The 12,851-nt window shown below is 39.4% G+C and overlaps 1 protein-coding gene across 10 annotated transcripts in view; it reads right to left on the minus strand.

Moving 5' to 3' along the window:
* Window positions 1–12,851, minus strand: part of DYNC1I1 (dynein cytoplasmic 1 intermediate chain 1) — a 270,699-nt gene that overhangs the window by 93,633 nt on the left and 164,215 nt on the right. For all 10 annotated transcript variants that reach the window (XR_012157549.1, XM_073333889.1, XM_073333887.1 and 7 more), the window contains 2 exons: window positions 12,367–12,466; window positions 8,028–8,153 (listed from right to left, as the gene is read on the minus strand). Coding sequence is in view for 9 of the 10 variants with exons in the window: in XM_073333889.1 (XP_073189990.1) it covers window positions 8,028–8,153; window positions 12,367–12,466 (226 nt within the window). In the remaining variant the exon portion in view is untranslated. The remainder of the gene's footprint in view (window positions 1–8,027; window positions 8,154–12,366; window positions 12,467–12,851) is intronic.

Below are 12,851 nucleotides of genomic sequence, written 5' to 3' on the forward strand. Positions count from 1 at the left end.
TCATTTCTGAGCAACAGAACGTAGATAAAGATTTAAAATGTCCTTAAGTTCCAGAGGTCTGCTGATTCTTCCTCTGTAATGTGCCCTCTCTCCCTGAGACATGCAAAGCCTCAAATGCGTGTTTAGACTTGCATCCTGTTTAAAGTTTAGGTCATCCTATCAGGGAAGAGAAACAACATCATGGGACACAGATGATTAATCACAAATAAACAAAGGACAATGAGTAACAGTAATCTTAGCACTTGTGGATAATCCAGAGGTTATCACTTATTTGCACAGTGAAAACAATACCAAACATGATATTAGTCTCTACTAAAAAAGAAGTAGAAGATGAGACTGAAAATATTGTAATATTGTTATACATTGGTGCTCTTGGTATGCTATCACCTTGAATAATGGGCCAGATCCTCAGGTAGTGTACGTCAGTGTAGCTCCATTGAATATATGCTGATTTATACCAGCTGATGTTCAGGCCCACTGTGGTCAGTTCTGGTCATCCCCATCCAAAAAAGGCTATGCAGTGGAGGGGAATCCTGGGAAGCTCTTGTTAAAATGCTGCCACCAAACTGAAGAGAGAGTCACTGTGATTTGCTGCAATTCACTCCCTCTCTAGACCCTGCCAAACCATCCCTACAAGGGATGGCTAATCCATGGGGCCTCCTCAGCTCTCGTCCCCTAATGCCCCTACTCTACTTGCGCTACATTGATGAAATCTTCATCATCTGGACCCATGGAAAAGAAGCCCTTGAGGAATTCCACCATGATTTCAACAATATCCATCCCACCATCAACAGCTTGGACCAGTCCACACAAGAGATCCACTTCCTGGACACTACAGCTCTCATAAGCGATGGTCACATAAACACCACCCTATACAGGAAACCTACTGACCGCTATACTTTCCTACATGCCTCCAGCTTTCATCAAGACCAAACCACACAATCCATTTCTACAGCCAAGCTCTACGATATAACCGCATTTGCTCCAATCCCTCAGACAGAGACAAACACCTACAAGATCTCTATCAAGCGTTCTTACAACTACAATACCCACCTGCTGAAGTGAAGAAACAGATTGACAGAGCCAGAAGAGTACCCAGAAGTTACCTACTACAGGACAGGCCCAACAAAGAAAATAACAGAACGCCACTAGCCATCACCTTCAGCCCCCAATTAAAACCTCTCCAACGCATCATCAAGGATCTACAGCCTATCCCGAAGGACGACCCATCACTCTCACAGATCTTGGGAGACAGGCCAGTCCTTGCTTACAGACAGCCCCCCAACCTGAAGCAAATACTCACCAGCAACCATACACCACACAACAAAAACACAAACCCAGGAACCTATCCTTGCAACAAAGCCCGTTGCCAACTGTGTCCACATATCTATTCAGGGGACACCATCATAGGGCCTAATCACATCAACCACACTATCAGAGGCTCATTCACCTGCACATCCACCAATGTGATATGTGCCAGCAATGCCCCTCTGCCATGTACATTGGCCAAACCGGACAGACTCTACATAAAAGAATAAATGGACACAAATCAGATGTCAAGAATTGTAACATTCAAAAACCAGCCGGAGAACACTTCAATCTCTCTGGTCAGCAATGCCCCTCTGCCATGTACATTGGCCAAACCGGACAGACTCTACATAAAAGAATAAATGGACACAAATCAGATGTCAAGAATTGTAACATTCAAAAACCAGCCGGAGAACACTTCAATCTCTCTGGTCACTTGATTACAGACCTAAAAGTGGCAATATTACAATAAAAAAACTTCAAAAAGAGACTCCAACGAGAGACTGCTGAATTGGAATTAATTTGAAAACTAGACACCATTAAATTAGGCTTGAATAAAGACTGGGAGTGGATGTGTCATTACACAAAATAAAACTATTTCCCCATGTTTATTCCACACACACACACACACACACACACACACACACTATTCCTCACACGTTCTTGTCAACTGCTAGAAATGGCCCACCTTGATTATCACTACAAAAGGGTTTTTTTTCTTTTTTTTCCCTCCCCTCTCTTGCTGGTAATAGCTCACCTTACCTTACCTCACCTCACCTTACCTCACTCTCGTTACAGTGTGTATGGTAACAGCCATTGTTTCATGTTCTCCGTGTATATAAAATCCCCCTACTGTATTTTCCATTGAATGCATTGGATGAAGTGAGCTGTAGCTCAGGAAAGCTCATGCTCAAATAAATTTGTTAGTCTCTAAGGTGCCACAAGTCCTCCTTTTCTTTTTGAGTATATTTGTGATTACCAAAGAACACTCATGTGAAAAGCATTTAACAAATGTTTCCTTGGAAGGAGTGTTGCCTTCCTCTTTGGTTAGGTTTCCAATAAAACGTTTTAGCTTACACAGGAAAACAAATGAACAAACTCATGTCCCTCATTCTTCCCTGTCTCTCTACTTCTACCACCACATGCACCCTTGTGGTGCTAGGATTTATGATGAGCTAATGGAGGAAACAATTTGTGGCACTCCCTTGTTAAAATATTGGCAGCAGCACGTCATTGGATATATCCAGAAAGAGAAAAAGTCCAGAGAAGGGTAAAAAAAAAAATATGATGAAGCAAAGAAAGATTTCCACATCAGAAGAGTTTAAAAATACTAGGACTGTCTTGTTTCTGTTTTGAAGAAAGGAGAAGAGGAGATAAAGTGATGGAAGTATATAAAATAATCAATAATAGAGAGAAGGTGAGCTGGATGTTGTTATTTAGTCTTTCCCCTTCTAAAACATAACAACGGAATAGTCAAAGAAATTAAAAAGCAACATATTTAAAAATGATCAAACTTTTACACAGCATATAATTGACCTGTGAAACGTACTGCCACCCACACTACATAAATAAGCCAAAGTCAAGGGCGCTGGAACAGTTTGCATAGTGGGGGTGCTGAGAGCCATTGAACCAAACTAAATCCTGTATATGATAGTAACTACTTTAAATTAGGGGGTGCAGCAGCACCCCCCACACCCATAGTTCCAGCACCTATGGCCAAAGTACTTAGTAGGATTTTAAAAAGAATTAGATGTTTATAAGAATAGCAAGAATATAATCACCAGTTACAATTGCTAAAATAAGAGAGACAAGGTGGGTGAGGAAATATCTTTATTGGACCAACTTCTGTTGGTGAAAGAGACAAGCCTTTAAGCTCCACAGAGCTCTTCAGGTCTGTTATGGGGAGATCAGCCCCCATGCTTCAGGACATAACTGACAACCAAAGTTCAGATTTTTGAAGATATTTAGGTGTTGCTGCACTCGGCATTGCAATGCCTAACTGATTTGGAAGCCTAAATCTCATTTTCAAAAATTATTTAGGCATTTAGGAGCCTAAATTTTATAAACTGTCACAGGGATTTTGGCTCCACAAGTGCCCAAATCCCTTTTGACAATGATACTTTGGATCATAAATCAGCTAGGCGTTGCAATACTGAATGCAGCAATGCCTAATCACTCTTAAAAACCTTAGCCTAGCAGCCTGGTGTTAGGAAACAACTCCTCTATTGACAGATTATTGCATAACTAACCTTGTGGCAATTATACACCTTCCATTGAAGCATTTGGTACTGACCACTTTCAGAAAGAATACTGGACAAGGCAGACCATGGATGTGATCAGCTATGGCAATTCCAGTGGTCTTGCAAAAGATTACAATAAACAACAAACACTAAAAAGCTTTAAACCCCATTGTAATGAATTTTACTTATAACCATCTTTAATATATACTGGAAAAGATATAGAAGTAAGGTTATGGCTCCTGACATTGAATTTCAAACATTCACAGAATTTACTCTAAAGCTGAAATCATTTAAGATTCCGTCCAGAGGAAGTTCACTTATCTGATAAATGGCCTATAGAGGTTCCACAAGCCTACTGCTGCTGATGCTAGAACACCATCTCTGCGGGTATTTCCTAAAGCTTGGTTTGAAATGGGTTCATAACTATATTAATTTTTTTTCTCAGAACTAGTTTGCATGGCTGTGTAGTTTGAAGACGCTCACATCTGTAATGTGAATCTCTGTCTCATCTCTGAATCTCATTACAAAGCTGCAATTCAAAAAGCAAGGTGTGATTTTGTGGATGATCAGGTGGGTTCACTAGAACCAGAACTTAGACTAGTGAGCTATATATAATTCTGGGTTTAGGGGATAGAAAAAAGGCATTTAAATGGGAAGGAATGGGGTAATTCAAAAAACAAAAAGCCCATCTCTCCCTCTCACTTCATCTGCCTCAAAAATACCTTGTTAATGTAGATTTATGTTATATACAGTATGTTGTAGGTTGAAAACTCTGAACATTTGAAAGTCAGATCAGAACATAAAAAAGTGAAGGTTCCACAAACCTCACCACACAGCATGTACCTACTGGTAATAGACATACAGGAAATTCATAGGTACTACAACAATTTTAGAAACTTTTCATGTAATTGAATACAATTCAATATGCAATATATTCTGCTCAAGCACAAGGTCCTATTTCTCCTCCATGCAGAAAAAGAAAGGCTTCAGCCTGTGTCTGTTAATGTTGTACTCTGACACGTGTGGCTGATTTATGTGGAGTGCACGAAGTAAAGGGTTCATATCTGGCCTGCATCTGCTATATCTCAGAGGCATACTGAGAGTGTTGTAGCCTGATTGATAAGCAGGTATTTGCTTTTATCTACTAAGCAATAGTTGAAAGGGTTCTGCTTCCGAATTAGCTACAGTCGTGAGGTTGTCAACTGAATGAGGACCTTGAGGAGCACATGAGAAACAGTCCATTGTGTGCTCTCTCATGAGCAATGTTATAAAATTTGTTCGTCAAACCAACAGGATCACAACCACTATAATACAGGAAAAGAGACAGAGCCAATACAAAATGTCCAAACACTTGCACACTCACATCATCTCTTTTGGGGAAACCCAGAATAGGTGAAGCAATCTGCATATGGTCATTCCAACGTATCCCACTGCCCACAGGCTAGGTCTTACCTTTCATAGACAGTTACGCTGCCTCCCCCACCACCCCAATATCTTATAATATTTAATGATGGTTTCAACTTTCTTTCCTTGTATGTACTTTGACATAACAATATTAGAGTCCCTATCCTCACTAGGTCAATTAATCATTTACATTATTCTCATTAGCATTTACATCAATTAGTTGCCATGGTACACCTGCAGTTAGTACATGTAAGTTTTGGTTAAACTCAACAAACTTTTAAGCTTTCCTAAAATTCCAAAAGTGTACTTCTGCAGTTCCTCACTCTGCCTTTTCCTATCATGTACCATTCTCATTTACTGTAATCCTTATCTTGTGATTTAAGGTCAATCTATTGGATAAATACAACTTTCCTATCACAGCCTTAGCTAGTCTAAGCTAATTGTCATGCAGGCCTGAGGCCTATAGGTCCTTGTGTTACAGCTTACTCATAAATGGTTGTTACATATCTGGATAGCTACAGGGTGAACTAAATCGAGATGGTGGTATTTCTAGTCACTATAGACATATTTGTATAGGTTGAGTTTAAAGATCACTGTGGAGTAGAAGATGAGGGAGGGTGTTGTCTACAGAGTCTATGTGGAAGATAATATGTGATCACTGTGGGAGGACAGCTGTGAGCAGATCACGTGTCTTGCCTGCATAGGACATTTTGGTTACCCATGGTCAATGGATGTTTTTCCAAGACCTCAGATATGTGGAAATACAGGGACAAAGGATAGGGAGGTGTTGTGGGGGGGCAACTGATCAAGGCAGAGCTTTTGTCATGCCTGGGCAATATAGCTGTAATAAAGAATGTATGTTCACCTATAACTGCTGAACAGTCACAGTGTCAGCTTTATCTGAAGGAAAACTGGGCATAGCTGGTACAAGACATAGTGAACTGGCTAAATCAGGACTCTGAGTCAGGGAATGTTTCCCTTGCAAAACTGAAATGTATATGATATGAGGCTAAATAATAACACAGTTAGTTTCCACTAACTAATAGAATAACAACATGATGATCTCGAGAACTGACTTCCAGACTCTGAGTAGCATACATTTTTTTTCGTATTTTCCATCTGAATCTGTTAGCTCAGCTAAAACAGCATGTATTCAAGAGACCAAGTGAAATGCTTTCTGCTGCCCCTCTAAATCACATGGGGTATGCTCAGCCAATCCGGGACAGGAGAAATTCTATGTGATATTTTCCCAGCAACCATGGTTCAAATTTGGCTCCAACTTAAAATGGCACTGGGGAACAGCAGCATCAAAATGCTGTGGATATCTTGGCACAGCAACACAATATTTCCCATAGACACAGAATCTGAGCTCATTGTCACTGGAGGAGAGGTTAACCCAAGTTGCTGCATGAAGGCACAGTGCTACATGACTATCCCAAAAGACAGAGATTTTCAGGGGTCCAGACCCAATGCTTGTATCATATCACGGCAGAAAGTGAGGAGATCTACCCCTCCCTGCTATGGGAGAAGTAGGAAGAAACTCAATTAGTCAAATCTTGAAGACATCTTTGTGCCTTGAGGGGATGGTTTCCCATAGAGGGACGAATCTGGCTCCATACTTGTTCATTTCCATGAGCTGGTTTAGCTTTAAATAAAGTGCATGTCCTGGCAGATTTTTAATTCATGGGGTATATTATTCTCTCTGTAGCTGGTCTTTCCCTCACAGGAAGGTCTTCCCCTTCCCATACTGGACTGGTCAGAATCTGGCCATTAACTTGAATAAAACCATATTCCTTTTGAATGTGCAATGGATATTTTCTTCACTTTAATATTTTGTTTAGAACATGAAGCTGCATGAACATCTTAAAATGATCTGAGCATAAGTAGGATGCCATGGTCTCAGATGTGTTGAAGGGACATATCAGACTGCCAAATAGGATACCAAGAAAAAAATGTTCTTATTTCAAAGATAAAAATATGTATGGCATATTTACTGTGCAGGCCCAGGCTTCTTGTGGAGTTGCTTTTGGGATAGTAAATTAGAAAAACACGTGAATTAAAGGGTACTTAATCAGGTTGAAGCAGTTACTCCAATTCCAGCAACTCCCTCCCCCTATGTTACATCTGATAATGTACGAAAGTCCAAACATAAATTTAGTTTAAAAAGATGTAAAATGAAACTCAGTTTACATAGCTAGCCATGTAATACATATTCTTCCAAAAGAAGCAATTTTTACCACAGCATAATCTGCAGTTTACTAATCCCCAATTGTAAAGTTTTACAAACTGAAACTTTTCCACATGCTTTTTGCATGCCAGGATTCCAAACATAATTACAATGGAAGGGTATTAATAAAGGGACTGGAGTCTTGGCCCAAGCCATGCTCCATTATTTGGGCAATCTGATAGAAATAGAGCATATGAGCAGAAAACTCAGATGATTTCAGGCTATGTCATGTCAAATAGAAAAACAATGGGGAAAGAAGTGTAAACATGCACAAGGAAATGAAGTGTCAGACTATTTTTAAATTATCTATAGACTTCTGAAGAGGCTTAGTCATGCAATAGCATTGAGTGAAATTAAATGGTAGCTTGATTTGTTGAAGAATCCTCATATTGCTTAAGTCATTTTTACCAAGATATCAGCAAAATGAATGTTCAGATATGTGGTGTATATTTATGCATTTTAAAGTTGAAAAAATCACATTGAACATCAGAGGAGTGAGAGTAGGCAGCTTGGGACACAGAGGATCCAAGGAAGTTAACGTGGGTGGGAAAGCATATGTTGCTGCCTGGATGAGGAAGTGGTACACCACAGTTACTTCATAAGTGCAAAGTCTTTATAAACTAATTCTTTTGGGGTTGTTTTAAATAGAGAATGACACTCAATCCCTGACAGGGCTGCATTATTGTTTTAAAGGATTGATGCTTTCTCAAAACATTAGACTGCTGCTTGTACTTTTTCCAAAATTATCTATTTTTAACCTCGGCCTCTTCATCCAAGCAATAGGCAGATGGGTTGCGTAGCAAACTCTATTTTGCCAAGTATGAAAAGAATGGCTTATTGAATCTTACCTGACAATGGAAAACATATTCTGGTGTGGTTTTCTTAAACTTCATGTTCCAAACTAAGGCCACCCCATCTGGCTCATGTGGAGCATCTTCATTATTGTTATAAGAAGCAACCATCAATTCAGGGTACTAGACATGAGAGAACATGCAGTAGGATTAGATTCTGTTTTGGGGATGAAGAAACTATGTGAAATCATCTGAGACAGAAGCAATCGTTTCTCACACTACATGTGGTATCAAGTATCTGGTTTTAATAATAATACACACCACTCCAAACATACTGTTTAACTACATTTTAGTTTTATATTTTATTAGTAAAGTCCTTAAAGATTTCTCTGTTGGCTCCATATCAGCATCCTCTCAGATATCACCAGGATATTCTTATTTACTGTAGGTAGTTCTCTAAAAAGTATAACTTAAAGACTTCAGATATTCAAACTTTGTTATGAAACAGGTCCCTATACTAAAATTCTACTACAGTGAAATCTGACAATTTAACCTGAATGCTTAAAACAGTTCCTTTCTGACCAATAGATCAGCTTTTATTCTGAAGTCCACAGTCTTCAGCATGGTAGAGAGTTGCTTTTTCCTTCTTATTTCAGAATAAGAATAAGGCATCTAGTACAGAAGATTCAAACAACAAATGAAAATATCTTCACACTGGGTCCAATTCTGCAAGATGCTGAGGTTCTCTTTTGAAGTGAAGAATGCCATCAAACAGCATTTGAGGGCACTCATTACAGTGAAGAACCGGGTCCATATTTTCTAGTACACTCAGTCTCAAAGAAAACATGTATGATGAATTAGACTTTCAGACTATATTGATTACAAATATATTGTTTTCAAATATCATAAGCAAAACTAATTTAAGTACAGTGAGCCAAACATATTTCTGATGTAAGTCCATTTACTTCAATTCAGTTACATCAAGAATGAGAAAAAACAAGAAATCTACTTTATTACAAAAGAATCTAACCTAATCTTGCTGAAAAATAAGCAAAAAAAATATATATATATATATATTGTATATATATTCTTTTGTAATAAAGTAGATTTATATATATATATATAACTGGCATATGGGTAAATGAGTACATCATTATGTAAATACTTTATGCAAATACTTGTTTATGTATTTCATAATTTAATCTAATAAGTGACCATCAAAACTGGCTTGGGCATTTTTACGATCTTTAAAAACCCAGGTATCAAATATCAAGATCAAAATAACTAATATTAATAATAATCTACCCATAAAACACAAGTCATTTACTGTTCTTGTCCCCAACTTACTCACATACATATACTTCAGAAAACTCTATCCCTCAATCCAAATGCCCCAGATAAAAAGATGAGCTTTGTAATATGTCCAGGTTAGAAGATGTGGGTTCTGGAAAACCAGTGGGGCAAACCAATGGGGCTCTCATGGAGAATGACCTGTCATCAAGCCTCTCCAATTTCAACCAAGAGTGATTCAGCTCAAGTTCTTCTTCTGGTATCTGCAGCATTACATAGGAAGGGTGGTGAGATCTCTTAGTTCCAAGCCATTTACCATTGTACAGGGGAAATGCAGAGCTGGGAGAAACAGCTCTTTAATACAGCATCCTTGAGACTGATCTGCTTTACACCAGAAACCAGCCAATCCCTCCTAGGATTGGGAGAGAGGTAAAGATGGCTTAACTGTGTACCTAAGTATCTGTTTACAGGCACAGTTGCCTATTTGGGGCTAGTTCATTCTACTATAGAACACAACTGGAGGTTTCTAAGTGACTTTATGGTAGTCTGTCTGAGCACAGACAACTGTAGTCTTGTAAGTCATCAGTTTGCAAGCATTCTGCAGTCATAGTGAGGGCATCAACTTGTAAATTTAGTCCCAACTTTAGATATTCAATCATTGGCATCATATTGAATTGGACAACCACCATTATGAGGAGTTTTGACTTGAAGGGGTGATTGCTATTGAGAGAGGAGGTGAAGCACTATGAAAATTGTCAGTTGGGCACCTCTCAGGGGTTGATGACGAAAATCCTGACTCTCAAGTCCCCAATCAATGAGTGCACACCAATCCCCCTTTTGGGAAGGCAAGGGTAAATCCCACAGACAAACACCACACTTAGCGATAGGACAATGTTTTTATCTGAAGGGAGCAAGCCCAGGGACAAAAACACCACACTTAGGTCCTGTCTACATTAAGGATAGTTTTGTAAAATGTCCCACCCTTGGCCTGCTTTTGGGGTGATCACATGAGAATCAAGAAGGATCAGGCACTGTGTGTCTGAACTCTGTAGCTTTTCACTTGTTTTTGGCTTTACATTATCCGATATAACCTTGTTCTAAACCAAGCATTGTGATTTCCCTCCCTTTTTACATGAAAGTTGAACCTATTTGGGCATTTGCCTGAATAAAAGCCGAGTAAGGACCTAAGACTTTTATCCTTCTTTCTGCAAAAGAATGAGAGGACTACTGGATTAACTTCAATTGTATGAGGGATCCCACGTGTCCTGACCCATATGTCACAAGTGACTAGGGAACAAGATAATGTGTTTAATCAAGGCATCAATGTTCTTTTTATATTTTTTCCAGTTAACTTGCCTTCAGCATATTTTGCAGGAACAGCTAATCACAGACAATTGAGTAATGTATTCTGTGTTCACCTGATAGGTCAAATACCGTTTGGTACACTAGGCTTTGCACAATGTTGGGGTGGGAGTGTGAGCGTACCATAAACCTCTGCTTGGTGAGACATGTCAAGCTTGCCCACGTTCCTTCTGCATTACATGTTCATGACAAAGGAAATAGAAAAGCCAGAGTGCCCCACCCCCAATGAAATGTGGAATGGCACTGAGAATAGCTCAGCCTGCACATGCCAAAGAAATAAGGACTCAGAAGCTACTGGGAGGGAAAGGTAGGGCGGGGCCACCCCAGAACAAAGAGGCGGGAAATAGAACATGCTTGTGTGCCTGAGGGCCTGAAAAATTACATCTGGCAGTTTTCTAACTCGGCTTTATCTTGCTATCCTGGGACTACAGTAAAAGCTGCCTGTTAGGAAAATATCAGATAAGAATTCCATGTAATTTCCAGCTCCTGAACAAGTGAACAACCACGATAAGCATTTCCTCAGGCTTATATTTGATTTCTGTTTAAATCCATATGTTCTTAAAGGCCACCCACATGCCAGTACATACCTCTTGTAAAATTTATATTCTTAGGTAGAAAAGCACAGAAATAAATTCTTAATTTGATTCATGGGGAGTCAGTCATATAGAAGAAAAAAATCTGTTCACATGCAAATGAGATTGTATCCCATTGTTCCTAAAGTATTTTGGATCATGTATGATGTAACCAAGGCACTATGGCCTATGTGACACATTAAAACTAAATTATGTGGGCTCCCCGATCTAATGCAGGACTCTCTCTCCCTGACTTCCAACCTCTTTCATTCTAACTGCCTGCCAATTCACTGCTTCACCTCACCTTGTCAACTAGCATTTTACACACAAAGACCCGTCACCTGGTATGGAGGGACAAAAGACAGTCCTACTGTGCATCTTAGGAGGTGTACAGGAGGATTGAGAGAAAATTACTGCTAGTCAGAATCACTGGGTGCCTATTCCGCTCCCTCATCCTGTCCATGTACACTGCTCATCTACTTCAACTTTAAGCACATAAATTTTTACACACTGAGCTCCTAAGATGCTCAGGAGCATGGATACTTCATGTCCTCCTCATCTGCTCCTCCCCTTTCAACTAGTCACTGCTCCTGTATATCTCAGAGACCTGTAGGAAGGAAGCCCCAGTACTGAAAACCTGGTGTACTCTGTGGCAAGCTGGAGTCTAAAGTCTTCAGTAAGACCCTTCCGTTTTCATAGAGCTCTGCTGAAAATCTCTGTGGCACAGTCAGGTACATTCAATATCATTTTTAAAGGCACTAAATATGAAAAATAAAACAGTCAAAATATTAAATTCTTTGTGCTAGTTATTCCTGCCTGCAATTGTGTTTACTTTACTTGGTTGCCAAATTATAAACTTTCAATGTGCCACAAACTTTTGTACAGAAAATGTGTAACTGTAGGGTAGAAGTTTTTAGGAGAGTGGAAAGCTGGAGGTTTTACCATTTGGGCAGGGTTATTAATACATAGTTTAAATATTAAGTCATGATTTTTAACATCAAATACAACCAAAAAACAGATTCATATACTCACTAGTCTCCCCCTACACACACACACACTCACTCGCTCTTTAAGAGCCAATTGTTAACTAATGCCTAATGTCAATGAAACAAAATCTTACCAGATAAAACAGAATCAAAGCTTTACATGTGGCTCACAACTTCAAATCTTACCTGAAGAGACCAATCCATACAGGTGACAACACGATGCTTTGACCAATGCTCATCATAGAACTGACGATTAAAGGAAAGGTTGGCTCCGGCTTGAACATCTCTGTGTGGATTCAAACAACAAAAGGTATGCTTTAAGGTACCAGGGCTTACTTGCCATGACCACAAATGTAAGGATTTCTGACTGCCCCCTTTTCCGATTCCCTCTTTCCCAGCCTTGTCATCTTCACTTAATAATCCTGTCCCTGGCTATTTAGTCTTACTGGACATCTTACCTGGAAGTAATAGAAGAGTCACATTTTTGCATTTGAAATAAATTTGTGTACATATTTGACCCAAAGCAGAATTGCTAATTTCCCCCCCAAACCCTCACCCATTCACTTTCCTCAATCACTGTGTACAAAAAACCTTGTTGTCACTCAGGCCTACAACCTGGGCATCATCTTCAATTCTGTCCTCAATCTTGAGCCTCACATTCAGGCTTTGTC

The sequence above is a fragment of the Lepidochelys kempii genome, chromosome 2, assembly GCF_965140265.1.
Source record: "Lepidochelys kempii isolate rLepKem1 chromosome 2, rLepKem1.hap2, whole genome shotgun sequence".
NCBI classification, from domain to species: Eukaryota; Metazoa; Chordata; order Testudines; family Cheloniidae; genus Lepidochelys; species Lepidochelys kempii.